At 36.6% G+C, this 20408-nt stretch overlaps 1 protein-coding gene across 1 annotated transcript in view; it reads right to left on the bottom strand.

The window, feature by feature from the left end:
- LOC150107761 (tetratricopeptide repeat protein 36 homolog) overlaps positions 1–6213 on the bottom strand; it is a 62292-nt gene extending 56079 nt beyond the window's left edge. The window contains exon 1 of the mRNA XM_090391519.1: positions 5990–6213. Within this exon, the coding sequence (XP_090247645.1) occupies positions 5990–6092 (103 nt within the window). The 5' untranslated portion in view covers positions 6093–6213. The remainder of the gene's footprint in view (positions 1–5989) is intronic.
- Between the last annotated feature and the right edge of the window lie 14195 nt (positions 6214–20408).

Below are 20408 nucleotides of genomic sequence, written 5' to 3'. Positions count from 1 at the left end.
TGAGACCACAGACTGTTTTTAAGTTGTAGATATCCTTGTATATTTTATGAATCTCAACAAGGACTAATGGCATGGGAGTCTTGTCTGCTTTGTACATTCTGCTGACCTTGACTGGAGGCAGATCCTGAGAATTTAGGTCAGCAGCTATTTCTGCTGTGTCAGTGTCTTCACAGACACCACGAAGGACCACTTTTAAGGATTCTCAGGGTTCGGAGGCACCTTTTCTTCGGGAGAAATAGCGGCGTCCGAACCCTGAGAATCCTGTTCCATTTCAGTATTGTCATTGTGTGGTTCATCTGTTGTTCTTCGCTTTTTGCGGGCGTGCACCTCTACAGTCTGAAGGAGTAGAAGGCACTGATTCTAAATAATCTTCAGCGACAACGTCTGAGACACATTCGGAGGGAAACGTGTCATACAATTTCACTTTTCCCGGCCAATTATCACTCAGCAGTTTTAAGGAAACAGACTACCAACCTTGAGGTCATAATTTCTTATATGAGTAACTAAAAGGTGTCATCCCTTATTATTAAAATACTCTGGATTCGAGATAGCTGTTGGAAATTTTTCCACTTGATTATACCATAAATTAAAGATACCAAGGAATTATATACTTGATTCAATCCTTTATATAAGTGTAAGCAAACAAGTTTGCATGAACTATTATCAGAACTGGGGCAACTCGTATATAGAAGCTTATGACTTCAGGCCTTCTTAGAAAAAAAATTGATATTTTTAAGATTCGAAACACTGTACCAATAGCAAATTTTGGAATTTTTTATGCTGTTCACTACGAATATATTGGTTAAATGACAAACATCAGGTTTTAACTAGTTTATGTTTTTTTCTTTATAGTAGATGTATTTCCTTAAACATGTTGCACTGTCTTTATCGCTAACAGCATCATCGGGAGGTTGCTTGAGATAAATAAAAACTGACAAAAATTAAGGGTTTTCCAACAGCAGTTAATATCTGTAAGTTGAAAAGATTAGAATGACAGTGTAATCACGTGTATCATTAGGCATGTTATGTGTAATCTCAGTAAACTCTGTCTGTGATTGCTTGCATAGGACAGATCTTTAATGTTACACATTAATTAATGACTTCCAGATGTCATGAAGGATTATTTCTTGATTTCTATTCAGTGTGCCTTTCGAGCGAATGACCTCGGAGGACTTCTCATATTTCTCTCCTGCTCTGCATCATCTACAAACAATTGCATATAACGATTCCGACCTCTCCCAATATTATTAACATACAAGACAAACAGCAAACATCACCAAAACAGAGCATACACGCGAGTGGTAACTTTACTCTTTTGGGATATTGCTCCTCCATGAACTACCTGCTGATACCTACTTATCAGACAGTTAATCTCCAATCCAACGCACCAATCTACTATTATAATAATTGTAATATTATTATAATCTACTCTGCAGTCTGTGTGCATTTATCGGACCTTCAATAAAACGAGGTTCAAAATATTTTTATGTAAATTTATTCATGCAATTATTTGTGATTGTTTCTTTTGCTTTATTAATTAAAATTGCTTGGGTGCATAGTTATTGCACTTTTTTAAAACTGTATCTCACTATGACTCTAGAATTGCAGCAGTTTATTTATTTATTTTTAACCTCGTCCATGAAAGGTTGGGAACTTAGAAACATAACAATGTCTTGGACGAGCTAAGCTTGTCGTGTGTGTGAGACAGCAGGACCTTCTGCGATGAGCCTTTGACTCCATGGAGCTCTGATGATGACGATGATACATTCCACAAATTGCTATTAATTTAGCCAACATCTCAGCTGGTCATGTCCGTTGGAATGGTCAAAAATAATGCGGTTTTTGGAACAAACGATTTCCAAAATAAAATTACATAATTACAGATCTACAGTCTTCTATGAATATATGAATTACTTTCTTAAAAATGCATTATTAATACAGTAGATAAACAAATGGGTTTCCTAGATCGCGTCTTATAAGAAGTGTGATACCAAAGACTTACGTTATATTAAAAAGCATTGGGTGACTTTGAAGTCGCAGAACCATCTGTTATTTTACTTTGTGTTTTATTTATTTATTATTTTTTTCATGTGGTTCCCATCCACGAAAGATTTATTAGTAAATCTCTCGTATCGTACTGTGACAGGCTAAGGATTTTTTTTTCTATTTTATTGACTATATACATAAGTAGTATACCAGGCGCTTTTGACAAAATCAAGATCAAGATAAGATAAGGAATCGTGACGTGTTGGTTGATGACGCCATGGGTCTGGAATGTTTGGAATTTCCCTGTGGGCATATGTGTCAATGGCTTCAGTTCTTGTGTTTTGGTTCGCGTGTGGCATTATGGGTGATGATAGAGATAAGGATTCGTGTTGTGACTGGTGGTGCACTTCTGACAAGATCAAGATAAGATAAGGAATCGTGACGTGGGTGTGTGTTGTTATGAGATGTAGATAAGTGACGTCATTTGTTAGTTGTAAATAAGTGACGTTATTGTTTTGAATGGAAAGGATAATTTTAGTGGTTAAGGAATCGTGTCGTGATTGGTGGACACTTCTGACAAGATCAAGATAAGATAAGGAATCGTGACGTGAATGTTTGTTGTTATTGAGTTTGGAATGTTTGGAAATTTCTGGGGAACATATGTCTCTCTCTCTGTGTGATATCACATGGTGTTTTGGTTTGGCTATGGAATTGTGGGCGATGTTTTTGACAAAAGATATCTTAGAATTTTCCCAGAGTGACACACATCCGTCATTGTCGTCATGTTTTGTTTGGTTGTCTAAGGATGGATGTACTAATTTCCAATACATTATGGGATATTTCTTTCCTGTTAAAGATTGGGAATTCTTAGAGTAGAGTCGTGATGGCGGCAGTGTTTAGGGTTATCTGAATAATTTTATTATATGCTAATGTCACTCAAACATACAGTTTTTTTTTCTTCTTCTATAGATGGTAGTACTAATTTCCAATATATTTTGGGGTATTTCTTTCCTGTTAAAGGGTGGGAATTCTTAGAGTAGAGTCTAGTGCCGGTTGTGTTTCAAGCTTTTCTGAATAATTTAATTATATGCTGGTGTCTCTCAAACATACACTCTTTTTTTTTTTTTTTTTGCTCCGAAGTTTTCATTATCAGTTGGAGGTGCCATTACTAAAAGATTATTGGCAAATGACAACACCTTTTTTCGAATTAACCTTATCTTGTTTACAATGTTTGGGTAATGGTTTTTTTAGTTTACATGAAGAGAAAAAACCAAACGGTATTTTAAAAATAAACGGAGACTTAAAAGGTTACAATAACTTTTTTGTATGTAGTCTAGAAATTCTAATAATAATTTAAATTTACTTAGTTTTCCAGAATGATTCTTCTTAATGCAAATAGATATTCCAAAATAGTTGAATTTTTATCCACACCACAACACACAAAAACACAATCTTGAAAGAACGAAATTTCTGTAATAATCTGAAAAGCTATTTGACTTTTGTTCCTTAGATTTCTGTCCGTTTGGTCCAGTGTTAATTCCTTAGCATAGGGTCATACGATGTTTGTGATGTGACTATATGTTTTTAGCATTCACATGATTCGTTCATTGTGACACACATATCCTAAATCGTGTGGTTTTCATGAGTAATAATCCGGAACCGAGCGTTAACTTTAAATCGCAGTACTGACCTTTTAAATGACTCATATTCTTCCTTTGATGTTTTGCGTGGTATTATCAGTTCGGGGAAGTACGACTTTTTCTATAGTTGAATATTTAATTAGATTACTATCCGATTGGTTCTCTGTTTAATCCCTTCCCACAGTTGCTCATGCTATGTTTTCCAACACTGTAGATTTCTCATGATGATGATATCTGAAGTAGTACGTAAGTGTACAGTTTAATTGTTCATCACGATAAATGATATTTAAAAGATAGCATATACAGTATTGACGCAGTACTTTGTTAATTTTATGTGTATAAAATTTTCTCTTATTTCTTGTTAAAATACCTACGGCATTATCACTTAAAGTATTTTTCAAATTTACTGTTGTTAGCAGATGGTATTTTTCTTGGGGAGGGAAGAGAGCTTGAAAAAAATATGGCAGCTGAATAATAATAATAATAAATCATTAATTATTATTACGTGATATCACTCCATATTTCCTTGAGGAAAAAACGGGACATTGGGACGGGGGTTATGTAATATTCTGTATTCATGAAAAAGTAAGACGATAAAAAAAAAAAAGTTTTATTACATAAACCTACCGAGCTTACAATTTTTAAGTGACAGAACCCATACAAAAATTTAGGTAGACGTAGAGGGGGGAGGCTGTATTTCAGGTCAGGAATTAAGGTCTGTAATTTTGTCTTGAACACAATTTAGCAAACAGTACCGCACAACGACTGGAAAAAGTTTGATGGCTTTTTTGTTTGATGCATCTAAACCGACTGTAATGCTTTTTGTTTTATTCAAATAATCTATTACTTCATCCAATATGCATGATGATAAAACTTTGGTAATTATTGCTTCTAATTAGTTACGTGCTGATGAAAATTTTGGTTCATGAAAATGTCGACAAGCAGTCATTTGCCCGAAAGCTTTGGCCATGATGCAGTATGATAAGCAAGAAGAGCTCCACTTGCTGCAGTTTTATCGCTTTCACCATCACGTCTCACCATAAACGAGCTGTGGATTCAGTTAACTGAATCCAGAGTCTTTTCAGCATCGTTATGTTTCTGGCTACGTAGATGTTGGTTGATGTCGCTTCTGCTTACATGAGCAACTGAAAAATGGACAATACAATGTTGGCATACCATTTTTGTTCCATCGCTACACCGCTTGTCCAGTATAATAAATTTGAATTACTTCTGGAGATCGTCATTAAAACTGCGGTTTCGCTTCTTTGACATTGCAAGGATAGACTTAAAGCTTTTTTAAAAAATATTATTATTATTATTATTATTCCTGATACCTCCAAGGAGTCCGAAGACTCATCGCGGGAGGACATCTACAACTGTCTCTACACCTAACCGCTACTACGAATCATCTCCATCAACGCCATCTACCGCCCACCTCCAACACTACCACAACTAGTAATTTTTGTCTGTAAATTGCGTGTGTTCTGAAGGGCCGATTTGTATGTATGCGGGATGAAAAACCCGAGTTTCTGGGAGAAAAAACCCTGCTACCTCCGTATGAGATCGGCTAACTCATATGAAATTTAAACCACCGACATCAGATAACAAAGCCACCGGTTAGCATACAGGCAAAAGAAAAACTAACGATACAGCAAAACCAGCCGCATCTGAGAAGCACAAGTGTTGCCAACATGCATTTTTTAATTTCTTTGAATAAATCACTGCAGATATCGATATTTAGTATCGAACAATGCGACTCCATGGTTATACAAATTACTGTATCCATGATATTTATATACGATTATAGGTTATGAATAATAATTTATGATTGACCAATATTAAAGTATATTTATAGTTTTTATTAGAACGGGACAAAAATGATATTTTTCTTAAAACGACGGGCCAGCCGGGAAATACGAAACGGTACTGTCCCGTTCAAAACGGTCAGCCTAACTCCACGGAGTCCGAGGGCTCATTATGGGAGGTTACTCTGCATTATACAACCTAGTCTATATTACTCCGCTTTTTCGAATTGATTCAATATCTAAAATTTTATTACAAGGAAAACCATTCCTTCATACAGAACATACGAAGGTGTACTGAAAAGTTGTGATAATCACCATGAAGGAACTGAGGTAGAACCACGTAACTTACACATTATTCTACATATTCCCAACGAAGTGTTATACACTTGTTACAACTCTGATGCATCATTTGCAATCCTCTGAGAAAAAAAGTATTTCCCTTGTCGCACAAACCAGTCCTTTTTGTTCTAGGTGTTTATCAGAACTTTTCAGCTCCCCCCCCCCCGCTCGTAATATAATTCCTTTCTTAGGTGAGTGAATTAATAGATGAAATCTTACCTTGCAAGTGAGAAGGAATATCCTCATCAAACACGCATTCTCCCAGGGGAAGAAGTGGATTGAAAATGCTATTTAGAATAGCTCTATCCTCTTTCGATGACATGTTTCAAATAAGACGAATTAATTTCTAATAGACCAGCCTCTAGTGTTGCAAAGTATGACGTAAAAAAGTTCCCGAAGCCAGAAACGTCCTTGAAACATCAATATTTACTCCTCATCTGATAAGGATTTGCAATACAAGTAAACAAATATCGAGTAATCTAATATATTATGGATTATAATTTTATTTTGCTACAAATGATCAAAAAAAGGAGAAAAGAATATAACTTCAGTCTTCGTGTGTCGTAGCCGAGATCTTTCTCTGACCTACATACAGTAATCCTGATAAATAGCATAGAATGATGCAATTAGATAATCCTAGTGACGAAACTAAGTTGTGTTTCACCGGCTTAATTTTTTGTGGAAGTTGACAAGTTAATCTTCATATATATTCTACGTCTGATTATATTTCTATCTTAAGGTTTTACTGTACACGTAACTGAGAATTTAATTCAAATATGTGGGGAGAGCGGATTATAACTTGAGGAACTGCTTCTATTACTCGTTTTTTATTTTTATCTTATTTTATTTTTAAATTACTCTTAAACTTTGCTTTTCAAATTATAAAATTATAACGTAATATTATCTTTATATCTTTTTTAAGCTGATATTTCTTTAGGCACCTGTAAGGCTTTCTGTGTGTGCGTGTGTGTGTGTGTGTGCGCGCGCGTGTGTGTGTGTGTGAGAGAGAGAGAGAGAGAGCTGATTAGCTAGTAGATATAATTTATTGATTTAAAGTATCATTGCAATCTAATTTAAACTTGCTAATCAGATCAGGTTATCAAAAGCTGTACATTAGCGGCTTTTCATTCACTTGTCGTCTGGTTCAATAACTTCTCCAATAATGTCCTCATATGACAACTGGATACTGAAAAACAACTTTATTTAGATTATAAAACATTTTGCTCTCTGCACATAAAAGTTGTATAAAAGTTTTACATGTTCGATAATAGCTTGGTCAGTAAACAATTGATGTCTTTGAGGAAACACAATGATTCGAACGTGGTCGAGAATTTGAAGAATCTTAACATGGGTTAGCGGATGTCATATGTCATACGGAATTAAAAGAATTTCGGAATGACAGTCTGAAACATGTGACATAATGCCTCTATGGCGTCATATCTGTTTTGAAGCATACGCCGATAATTTAGGACAACGGTCAGCAAATTTTTAATGAGGCGGACCCAGTGCCGAGTTAAGAGGCGGGATGACTGGGCACTCGCCGCGGCAACAAACGTAGGGGTAGCCAAAACTAAGAGCCTGCGCTCCTTCCAAAAAATAATTACCGTGCAATGGAAGCATTGCTATACTTTCTTCCCCTCCGAAGTATTGCGGTTAAATCCGAACATCAGCTGAACACAAGCGTTTTATTATGTATATTGACTCATGTTTATTATTATTATTCCTGATACCTCCAAGGAGTCCAAAGACTCATCGTGGGAGGCCATCTACAACTGTCACTACACCTAACCTCTCTTACGAATCATCTCCATCAACGCCATCTACCGCCCACTTCCAACACCACCACAATTAGTAATTTTTGTTTGTAAATTGCGTGTGTTCTGAAGGGCCGAATTGTATGTATGCGGGATGAAAAACCCTGCTACCTCCATATGAGATCGGCTAACTCACCTTCGATTGAAATCGACCAGATAAAGATTCCTCCCGTCGCGACGAGAATCGAACTTAGGCCTGTTCCAATCGAAGGGCGCAATGTACCGTCGTTCTTCCAATTTTATATAAAAGTATTTTCAGAAACGAGAATATTATTCTCGTTTCTGAAAGTACTTTTCAGTATAATGATCCTGCTAATGTATGCCCACAGATACAAGACTCTTCGACACTTCTGCAGAAGGAGGATCCATTCCGATAATAGGATAATCAATCCGTATTGTGGGATGAGTTGTTTATTATTACACGTTGGAAAATTAACTTCTCTTTTATGATCATTGTAGTTTTTAAAGTGGTAACTATTTTGCTTGTATAACAGTTGGAAAAATTTACCTATGAAGCACGTGATTTCGCGTGTTGGCGACCGATTCGTACATCCTTCGTTTCTTTCTCCCCTTCAGCATGAATCGACTATTCTTGACACAAAGCCAAGCGAAGCTCTAACAATGTGGGCGAACAGTATATGACATATACGAAGTCTGCCCGCGGCATGAAATTATCTTGGTCCGATGTGCGCGGACCACATCGAGACTTTGCAGTTTGAGTAGGCCAGGCCGTACCTCAGTTATTATGTATTTTTACATTAGCAATCACCAACGATGCTACTATAAACTTCTTCTTCTGCAGCTTCTCCCACTTAAGTGGGGTCACTGTTGATGATGAGTCTCCTCCACATTCTCCTGTCTTGGGCTGCCACCACATCCAAGTTCTTCATCCCCAAGTCCTCTTCTACCAGCTCCCTTCATCTCTTCTTTGGCTGCACAAGCTTCCTCCTTGCACATCCATCTGCATGACCCTTCTTCCCACATATTCGTCCTCCCTCCTCATCACATGACCAAACCATTTCAACCTTGCCTCCTGTATCTTCGCTCCTAAGTTCGTAACTTTCACTGTTCCCCTCACATAGTCATTTCTCAGATGATCCTTTCTGGTCACACCGCACATCCACCTAAGCATTCTCATCTCTGCTACCTCCATCTTGCTGATGTTATTTTTCCTCAGGGCCACAGTTTCTATAGCATATGTCATAGCTGGCCTCACTACTGTCCTATAGATTTTGCCTTTCAGATTGATCGGCACCCTCTTATCACATAACACTCCAGCCATCTCCCTCCAGTTCCTCCAACCCGCTTGTATCCTGCATCCCACTTCCTTCTCAGCTCCTCCATCTTCTTCCACTATTGAACCTAAGTATCTAAAGTCCCTCACCTTCCTGATGACATTTCTTTCCAGCTCCATATCTGTCTCCTCGCTGCCACCCACTGTGCAACACATATACTCTGTCTTACTTCTGCTCAGTCTCATACCTCTCTCTTCCATTACTTTTCTCCATCTTTCCAGTTTAGTTCCCGCTTCTTCTCTTGAATCTGCACACAGCAAGATGTCATCTGCATACAACATTGTCCAAGGCACATCTTCTCTCACCTCCTCCATCACAATGTTAAACAGAAACAGACTTAATGCTGACCCTTGATGCAAGCCAACTGTTACTTGAAAACTTTCTGTCTGTCCCAGACAGGTCCGAACACTTGTCTTCACATTTCTGTACATTTCCCGCACCAACCTGACATATTTCTCCGGCACCTTCTTCTCCCTCAGACACCTCCAGACTTCTTGCCTTGGCACCCTATCGTATGCTTTCTCCAGATCAATAAATGCCAGACGTAGCTCCTGTTGTTTCCCTCGAAACTTTTCCATCATCTGCCGTAACCCAAAGATAGCATCTGTTGTTGATCTACCAGGCTTGAAGCCAAATTGTTCCTTTGCAATCTCAACAATGCTACTATAAACATGTGACAAAATTAAGGAATATTTGTACTTAAAGACAGAGTGGGTTTTAAAATACAGTTAAAAAAAAAATCCCCAAAGGAAGTTGCATGATTAAAAAAAGCAACTCAACAAAACTCCTACTTGGTTCTACCACATTTAAATATAATTTATTACAAAACCGAATAAAATATATCAAAAGTCAAGCAACAATCAAAATCAAGTTTATATATCAGGTATATATATATATAAAATCAGGTGTATATATAAGCTCTGTATTACTAAAATCTTGGTATTTCTAGCCTGGCTCCCACTGATGAGACCTCAATAAAGCTTGTTGAGATTGCAAATTGTTCCTTTGCAATCTCAACAATGCTACTATAAACATGTGACAAAATTAAGGAATATTTGTACTTAAAGACAGAGTGGGTTTTAAAATACAGTTAAAAAAAAAAATCCCCAAAGGAAGTTGCATGATTAAAAAAAGCAACTCAACAAAACTCCTACTTGGTTCTACCACATTTAAATATAATTTATTACAAAACTGAATAAAATATATCAAAAGTCAAGCAACAATCAAAAATCAAGTTTATATATCAGGTATATATATATATATATATAAAATCAGGTGTATATATAAGCTCTGTATTACTAAAATCTTGGTATTTCTAGCCTGGCTCCCACTGATGAGACCTCAATAAAGCTCGAAACCATTCTGGGTAGTGGCTCCTTGCCTTTAATACATAGCATCATACATCTCCTCCAGGAAATGTGCTTTGCATTAAGGGTATATATTAAGAATAGTGATCAGAGCTTATCCACCTTTACCACGAGTTGCCTTGACTTGCACTACGTGTGGGGTCACTTAGACTTGCAATACTTGCAGGTGCAAACTTGACTTACTTGTCTGTTTGCTTACTTGGGAAATGGAGTAAAACCAGGTTTAAAATAGCTCGGTATCTTTAACATATATATATATATATATATATATATATATATATATATATATATATATATATATATATATATATTGTTATTAGAATTGACTCGGGATGTATACATTTAGAAAATTAATATTTGTACCGACTAGAACCCGAGTATAACACAAAAAAACTTTAATGAATCACGACTAGTTTCATCAGTGTCCCAACTTCTTCAGGTGAGTAAGAAATAACACAAAACTTATAAAACTAACAAGGTAAAAAACGTGGACTTTTCAGCTTAATAAAAAGAAGAAGAATAGCAACAGTCATATTTGAAATGATGACTGCGTGCTATTGTTAGCGTGAGTTGAATGTGAGTGACAGCTGATTTTAGAGCGCCAATACTGGATTACTGCGCTATGGGAATCAGGCAAACTGTAGCTCAGATTGTTGTTCATGTGTGAAGGGTCCAAAACTATTTCTTTAGATTCTACAATTCGTCTTTCAAATTCATCCTTGCATATATATAAATTGGTCGTGCGGTCCCAATCAATTTGGTGTTGACGTTCTTCTAGGTTAGAGTTGATGGAGAAAAGAACATGACTGGAAAGGGCACTCGCTCGTGTTCTTCTGCAGGAGATGTCATGTCTATGTTCCTCAAGACGTAGTGAAATAGATTTATCTGTCCGACCAAAATAAGGTTGACCACAGTCACACATAGCTTTATAATCTGGAAAATGTAGTTGGTTGTGTTTTGGTTTTGGCCTACTCAGAAAAGAACGAAGTTTTGGCAGAGTGGTATAGTCGGTCTTTATGTTGAATTTCTTCATAATCCTAGCTAGTTTGGGGTAAGAGAACTAATAAATGGTAACTGGATGTGAGTGATAGGGATGGATTCATCTTCTTGTCGAGGTAGTTGACATGGTCTAAAACGTTTAGTGATGTTACGAGATGAATATCCATTATTTAAGAAGGTGCTTTTCAGGAAGTTGAGTTCTGTTTGAAGGTCTTCTTCTGTGGAAGTAAGACATCGTGCATGATGGGCAAGAGTGGAGATGGTGCCAAGTTTTTGAGGAGGGAAGTGATGAGAAGAGGCATGCAAATATCTATCAGTGTGGGTGGTTTTCCGAAGAATCTAAAATTTAAGACAGTCAGGTAATCTACTGATCTTTAAATCCAAAAAGGGGAGACGCCTTAATCTCTAGTTCTGATGTGAATTTGATGTTCTGACGTTGATTATTTAAATGGTTTAGGAAGTTTTGTAGTTCCTCTAAACCCATGCTCCTGCAATCCTGCAAATTGTCTTACTTTGGTCAGACAGGTAGGTCTGTTCAGAAACGCATCTCAGAACATCAAGACCACATTCGTCTTTTCAAACCGCAGAAATCTGGTCTCTCCCAACACGGAGTTAAAAAACCAAACCATAGGATCCATTGGGAGAAGTCGAAACTTTTACACAGATCTTTATATAAATATGAATGTTTATATAAAGAAAGTGCTGAAGCCCTACTACACAGACCAAATTTAAACCGCAACGATGTTCTTACTATTCCTAAAGTATGGGAAATTGCCATACAAAATTGTGTAAAATAATCTTTATATATATATATATATTTATTTATTTTATTTTATTTTATTTATTTTTTCAGTTATATTTAATTTACTTCTATAACATGTTACTACATGCATATTGAGATTCCATTGTAATCATGCACCCTAACTGTATGTTATTCCTAGTATTGTTTAAACTGCTGTACTGATGATGTCCCAAGATACTTGGGCTGAAATATTTACGAATTAAATAGTCATTACTGTGGTTATTACGTGTGTTTTTAGTGATGAATTCACCACAGGTTTCGTTGCATAAAAATATTATGATACTATAACATGAAAAAGTTACATCTTTACTAACTTCCTATCAACAATTTTCCTCTAGATTAATGGGTTATCTGTCAAGACTCCAATATTATCGGACTTTATATTTCTGTCTTCTAAGGCACTTCTTATTGTATGAAATCACCTAGATCTTAGTTTTTCTCTGGGTATTTTTCCAGTTGTCCTGTCACAGAACACTTGTTTTGCTAACACATTCCTGAATGCTAACAATGTCTCATTCTTTTCTGATATCCTTCGTTTAATATGATACTGTCATTGATACCATCTTCATTTCCCTAATCTTTTTCAGAATTCTCGTATTTGTAGTTTTTCAGTCTTTGATCAAGTGTTTTATTTCTAACCTAGCTCTCAAATCGATATTTTAACTAGTTTAAGCACTGTCTTGTATGTAACTAGTTGTGTTCTGACTGATTTCTCTCTTATTTCATAAATTTATTCAGCTGACTTTCTACTATACCTTTGCTAATTCTGTTGTCTATTTCTTTATTTAATTTGCCATCTTCATTAAAAATGTACCTTAATAGCTGAAATATTTTACTTATTTAAAAGATTCTCCATTCAGAATGCAGTTGATGTTTTCAGTGTTTGTCTATTTTCATACTGATTTCTTCCAGTATTTGACACTGTGCTCCTAGCACATATCAAATCAAGAAAACAGTAAACACCCCAAGTCCCAAAGGATGCTCAAAAGGTGATACAAAGATCTGTCTTGTATGGAAGACAGTTTGATACAGAAATGATCAATCATTTATGGTAGGCATAGGGAGAGTGAACATTGAAAATAGTAGTGAATGTGCATATATGGATGATCAGCATGAAATGGAATTGATTGAGATGTTGGGGGAGGGGGTATTGAGACTGAGAAGATATGAATTATGTGGTGATAAAGGTGATTGGACAAGGGATGGTGGGGAAATGACAACCAACAGGTGGCTTGGGTAGGATTGGTTATGGGCCTAAAAGTGAACTGCTGTGTTACAAATGTCAAAAGAATCAGAAAAAAGATGAAATTCAGTAATAATACAATTTAATGGAATTAATACAGTACAAAGAGAAATAATTAAACCGTTATCATCATCAAATTCCTGATATGTACCCTCAAGGGGTGTGCAGGATATGATAGTACTACATGAAAAACTTACATCATTACTAACTTCCTATCTACAATTTTCCTCCAAATCAATCTGTTACTTGTCAAGCCTCCAACATTATCAGATCTTATATTTCTCTCTTCTAAGGAACTTTTTACTGTATCAATCCACCTATATCTTGGTCTTCCTTTGGGTCTTTATCCTGCCAACCTGGCAGAGAACACTTGTTTTGCTAATCTTTTCCATTCTGTTTAAGTGCCATACCACCTGAGATTAGCTCTGCTAGCACATTCCTGGATGCTACCCATATTAAGTTCTTTCCTAATATCCTCGTTTTTAATATGATATTGCCATTGATGCCATCTGTTCATGCCTCTAATCTTTCTCAGTACTCTCAGATACATAAGTTAAAATTGGTTTGAACACTGCCTTGTATACAGCTAATTTAGTGTTTTGACTAATTTCTCTCTTATTCCATATAAATTTATTCAGTTGGCTTCCTATCATACCAGCTTTATTGATTCTGTTGTTTATTTCCATATTTATGTAGAAAGTATTTTACTTTGGGTATAATAAATGTTAAAGATACCAAGCTATTTTAAACCTGGTTTTACTCCATTTCCCAAGTAAGCAAACAGACAAACAAGTCAAGTTTGCGCCTGCAAGTGTTGCAAGTCTAGCTGACCCTGCATGTAGTGCAAGACCAAGGCAACTCATGGTAAAAGTAGAATAAGCTCTGATCACTAATCTTAATATTTACCCTTAATGCAAAGCACATCTCCTGGAGGAGATGTATGATGCTTTGTATTAAAGGCAAGGGGCCACTACCCAGACCGGTTTCGACCTTTATTGAGGTCTCATCAGTGAGAGCCAGGCTAGATCGGAGCTTATTCTACTTTTACCATGAGTTGCCTTGGTCTTGCACTACGTGCAGGGTCAGCTAGACTTGCAACACTTGCAGGCGCAAACTTGACTTGTTTGTCTGTTTGCTTACTTGGGAAATGGAGTAAAACCAGGTTTAAAATAGCTTGGTAACTTTAACATTTATTATACCCAAGGTAAAATACTTTCTACATTAATATCTCCTCCTGAGATTTTTATTTAATAAGGTTAAAACACCTTATGGTAACTTGTGCTGGTAAAATACTTATAAGCTCTTTATTATTAAAATCTTGGTATTTCTAGCCTGCCTCCCACTGATGAGACCTTGATGGGGGTTGGAACTGGTGGGGGCTGGGTTTGAGAGGCTCTCCTTGGGAATAGGATTTTATCTGTCTCTGAGTAGGGCCACTGCTGAGATTATGGCTCTGGCTGGTGGTGGGGTGAGCCTGCCACTGGTTAGAGCCAACGCTGAGAAGTTCTTCTTGGTGACAGGGTGAGCCTGTCACTGAGTGGGACAACGCTGAGTTGGACGGTCTTTCGGCCACTATGGAGTGGTCTAGGGATCGTCCTAATTTTTAGAGAGGTCTTTACTTAAATACACCTCAATAAAGGTCGAAACCGGTCTGGGTAGTGGCCCCTTGCCTTTAATACAAAGCATCATACATCTCCTCCAGGAGGTGTGCTTTGCATTAAGGGTAAATATTAAGATTAGTGATCAGAGCTTATTCTACTTTTACCATGAGTTGCCTTGGTCTTGCACTACATGCAGGGTCAGCTAGACTTGCAACACTTGCAGCTGCAAACTTGACTTGTTTGTCTGTTTGCTTACTTGGGAAATGGAGTAGAACTAGGTTTAAAATAGCTTGGTAGCTTTAACGTTTCCATATTTAATTTACCATTTTCATTAAAAATCGTGCCTAAGTAGCTGAAATGTTTTACTTGTTCAATAGGTTCTCCATTCATAATGCAGTTGATATTTTCAATGCTTCTGCCTATTTTCATTGTCTTTGTCTTGTTATTGCTGGCCTTCATACTAAATCTATTACAACAATCATTCAGTTTAGTCAGGGAATCTTGCAGACTTATACTGAGTTTATTTAAAAGTAAAACATCATCTGCTTAAAGTAAACAGCTGAGATTAACATCTCCAATTTTAATATCACGTTTAATACTGCTTTCCTTCATAATGTGATCCATATAGATAATGAAAACAAGGAATAATGTACATCCTTGTCTGACACCAGATTTAATATCAAACCATCTTCCTGTACTTCCTTCAATTCAAACTGCTGACTTACAACTATATCAACAATAACATAGTCAATGAGACTTTTCTTATTCCTTACCTCGTCTCTCCATGTGAATTTGTGCACATTGTTATGTTGGAACATTGTGTTAGTAATAACCAGTCCATGTCCTGAGCAGAAATTCAATAGGTATTTGCCATTATTATTAGCTTTGCTGTTTTCTCCAAATTTTCCCAAAATATTTTTGTATGTCTGACAATCATTTCCTACTCTGCTATTTAGATCCCCAACAAGGACCGACTTTTCCTTTTTCATTGTGTCAGATGCTTTCTCTAAAGCCCTCGAAACAGTCCTCCACTTCTACTGTAGTAGAACTTTCTGTGACCATAGACACAAATAAGTCTCGCTGTCCAGTTCCCCATTCTGATATTTGTCCACATGATATTGATATTGTACTACTTGATATTACTTGCCATTCAAGAAGATTAGCCTCGTGTTTTGTGTTCAATACTATAGCTACACCTTGTCCCTGGTTTCAATGTCTGAATATAACATTTTGTATTTATTTGAAAAATACAAAAATCTCCCCAGATTTTCTCTTTTTTGTTTGTCACCCCTATTATGTCAAACTGGTACTTATCCAATTCCTCAGCTAGCGCCATTTCTTTGACATTCAGGCTTCTTATGTTGATAGTTCCAATGTTGAGCTGGGGTCTGTTTCAGATGTTCCAGTAGGCTGACTTTTTGCTGTTTGCCCTGGTTCCCTAGCAAAAACAACAGGGGCCGTGTTTAACTGGGCGATGCCCTAACCGGCATGAAATTCTGTCATGTTGTACCATCAATTTGTATTTTGGTTTAGGCCAATAAGAATACAATTTGGTTGGCTAAATTTCAAATTGCCAGCCCATCCTCGTTCGTTCAGTATCCAGGTAGATACTTAACAGGGTGCACCACGAGAATTTGAGGATTGGACATTAGGTCAGAAGCCTGATTGGTTCTTCTCATTCCTTTAAAGGGTATGTGGAGCTCTCCTCTCAGTTATACAGCTTTCACCCTTAAGCACCCCGAAATAATTAAATAGCAGATTTAATTGTTTCAATATTTTGTCTGTTACAGAGACATCTTCAGGAATACAATGTTAAAATTGTAATAACGCACATAAACAATAAGTGGAAGAAATGAAATTAGATTATATAAAAACTAAAGTCTAATGAGGAGTGCCCTCAGTGGTTGTTGGTGCTAGCCTTAGTTGTTGGGCAGGTGACCTAAGAATTAAAATTTCCCAAATCTTGGCAGATTTAACACATCCATGTTAAGATTAGACTGATTTTTGAATCTGCTACTGATTCTATAAAGTCTTTCAATTTTGTATTTACCGTACTATGATGAAGCATGATAGGTTTTTTTTTCATCTGATTCTGTGCGAGATATCCAAGGCATGGTCAGCTAGACATGACTGACCATTGTTGTGGCAATGGATGTATTTTTGTCTTCATCTAGGCAGACGTTAGCAAATCTCCCAGTTTGACTATAATATAAGTTGCAAGAACAAGGAACCTTGTAAACACCTGGAAGAGAGAGGAGAGGAAGGAGATCCTTCAGAGAAGAGAAGGGAAACCAGCTTCAAACTTGTTAGCTAGATGTGAATAAGGCATAGGACTTGACATATCACTGCATGTCTTATGTTAATGTTCCAGAGAGTTATCAGCCTTGGCCTACCTGCTTAACAAGTTTTGCAACAGTACTAGTCATCAAGGAGCGGAAGGAAAGTAAAATTTTTTTACTCGATGGAGGTCATCATAAGGCTGAGGCTAAAAATTATATGCCAATCTGAATATTTAGACTTGTGTAGTTAAGGTATTGGAGAGGTTGGTAAGAGCTGAGATACACAAGTGGGTTGATAGTATTCTCTGTGCTTGGCAGCATGAGTCTTTAAAGGGAAGTTATGTTTAACCAACTTATGTACTAGAACAAGGTGACAAATGTATTGGACAAAGGAGATGCATATACAGTGATATATATTTAAATTTTATAAAGGCATTTGATAAATTGCCAGCCCATAAGTTGGTAACTAAACTGGAGCAGATGGAATTGAATGATAGATTAGTGAGTTGGATAGGCAACTGGTTCTCGGATAGGTCAGCGAGTTGTGTATGAGGGTATCACTAGTGATCTGCTGCACAGGTCTGTTTTTAGGCCATTATTATTTAATTTGTACATTAATATTGGGATGGGTTTAACTGGTGATATACAACTGTTTGCAGATAATGCAAAACTAGAGCATATGCCTAGAAGAGTAGAAAGTGTGCTTAAGGCAAAAGTGTCCACTCACCATTCACGTATGTGAAATCTAGATTTCTCTGAAATACAGCTAATTAGATATTTCTTTTTCAATGTAGTGTTTACACATGAAAAACAAATTCACCAGGACACTCTTTTACTGAAAAAACCCAAATTTGAATTCTGTGATAAAAAGAACCTCTATAAGGACTTTTCAATTGAAGGTGAGTCATACAGAAACAGAGCTTTTATATCCTGCAAAACAGACAAATCAGACAGAATTCACCAGCTGACAGACTTAGCAAACTGTAGAGTTTGCCATCAACAAGTTGTAGAACTGTGTACCTACTGTAATTAAATAGGTATTTATTAACCTTGTAGCTCATTGGAGGTAGTGCTTACATCCTCTACACTAAGCCGCCTAAAGATAAACACAAATTCATGTAGTTGCCAACTGGAGGAACTTTTTCTAAGCCTTTCTTCAACTGATTCTCTGGCACAGGCATGCAGTTTTTTCTTCCAGAAATGTGGGTTTTTCATCTCATAAACTCAAAAAAATCAACCATAGAACACATTATTTCAGACAAAAGTTAGGGTTAGGTACCAAGAGATGGCAGCACTTATTTGCCTGTCTTCATCAGTTGCCACTTATAATTAGTGATAGTCTTTGGTCAGCTATCTCTGATTGGCTATTGGTGGAGATTGAACTTCCCACTCAGTTTATGGAAGTTAGATCAGGTTAAAAGGAATCGCCTACTCCCTATGTTGGAAAAAAAGGTCACTCGTTATTTATTATTCATGTTAAGTTGGCTTCATAAATACCATGATAGATGTTTGAGACTAATACATTAAGATGAAACTAACAAATTTTAATATGTTTATAGATTCAAGGAGATTAACACCTGTTTTTATGAAATTCATATGTTGCAAATTTTCTTTTATATTATGCATAGTTTAATAACTTGGCCGAGTGGTTAGCGTATCCAGTCTCCAGCCAAGAGGCTGAGAGTTCGAATCCCGACAGGGTCATGGGTGTTTGTAATTGTTGTGACACTGTGGAAAGTGCATCTTTGCCTCTACTACTTATTTTAGCAGAAGGCTTCACTCCCAAAATCTAATCAGGTATGAGAGTTGTCATATACAGCATCAAAATAATGTCATATGTGAACAGCTAGTTGACTAATAATCTAATTCATCTATATCTCAAATGAAAAAGGCAAATCTGTATTGATTCCAACTTTTTAAGACACTATAAATTTTGAAGATGCTCATGCATAAAGGGGATTGAAACTTGTTTCTATTCATTTTTTTTTTTTTTTTGAAAACCTCGATTCAACTGCATAGTTTCATAATGGAAGTAGTAATAATCTAATGCTGTTTATTTCCTAAGACAGGGCAGAGCACCTTTGGTCTTCATTGACCTTTTGAATCAAGGTATTACCAGGTTCCATCTTACAGAAAGCCTTCATTAATAGTTCAAAACTATCAATGAGTCAAGATTTTATATTGCTTCTATCTCATGGGCCTAAACCTATAATAATAAAATAATCAGCTAAATAATAATAGTCTTTTATTCCCTTATAGGGAGTAGATGAAGCCTTTAACCACCGTACTGGCCATTATGGATCAAATACGCATCCTCACATGCTTCGTATCCATCATATATTTCAATGTAATATCAATGGTATTAAAATTTTAATATGCACTTTGCATCCATGATAAACTTAATGTCTTAGCTGGTAACGTGGTTAAACCCTGACTAGCTTTTGGAAACTGAGTGGGCAGTTCAATCTCCACCAGTAGCCAATCAGAGATAGCTGTCCCATATCTGTCACTAATTATAGGTGGCAACTGATGAAGACTGAGTGGGCAGTTCAATCTCCACCAGTAGCCAATCAGAGATAGCTGTCCCATATCTGTCACTAATTATAGGTGGCAACTGATGAAGAGACGGCAAACAAGTGCTGCCATCTCTTGTTGTCTAATCCTACCAGGATATGTTACTGTCTGAAATAATGTGGATTCTACAGTCAATTTTCTTGAGTTTCCAAGATGAAAAAACCTCTTGCCCATGCCAGAGATCGACTAACTCAGGAACCGGTAGAAGAAAGGATTAGAGTTAATCCAGATGACGATCAGACTTGAACTATAAGTCTATCTTCGGACTGCCTAGTACAGAGGATGCAAGCATCACTTTCATTAGCTACACAGGCCTTAAGGGCCTAAATCTTAACACTCGTATAATTGTCAGTAATAATGTGAATTCTGTGATCAATGTTTTGAGATGCAAAGTTAAAATCCAAGTCTTTGCTAGGAAAAACTCTTGCTTCCAAATGCCAAACATCAATTAACTCGGGAACAAGCCTAAGAAAGGTTTTAAAAAAGCTCTGACCATTGATCAGAATCAGAATGGTAGCAGTATTTCTTCAGGCATCCTAGCTGTGTGGATGCAAATGTCATTTGCACTTTCCACAGACACATACAATGGTTTCTATAAATTAAAGAGCAAAGAAAAAAATAACTCAGGGAAAGGGAAACATGAGAGTCAGGTACGTTATGTCAA

The sequence above is a fragment of the Typopeltis vanoorti genome, chromosome 4 (assembly GCF_054136105.1).
Source record: "Typopeltis vanoorti isolate ZY-2024b chromosome 4, IOZ_Tvanoo_1.0, whole genome shotgun sequence".
In the NCBI taxonomy this organism is placed as follows: domain Eukaryota; kingdom Metazoa; phylum Arthropoda; class Arachnida; order Uropygi; family Thelyphonidae; genus Typopeltis; species Typopeltis vanoorti.
This window is presented reverse-complemented; position numbering and strand designations above follow the sequence as displayed.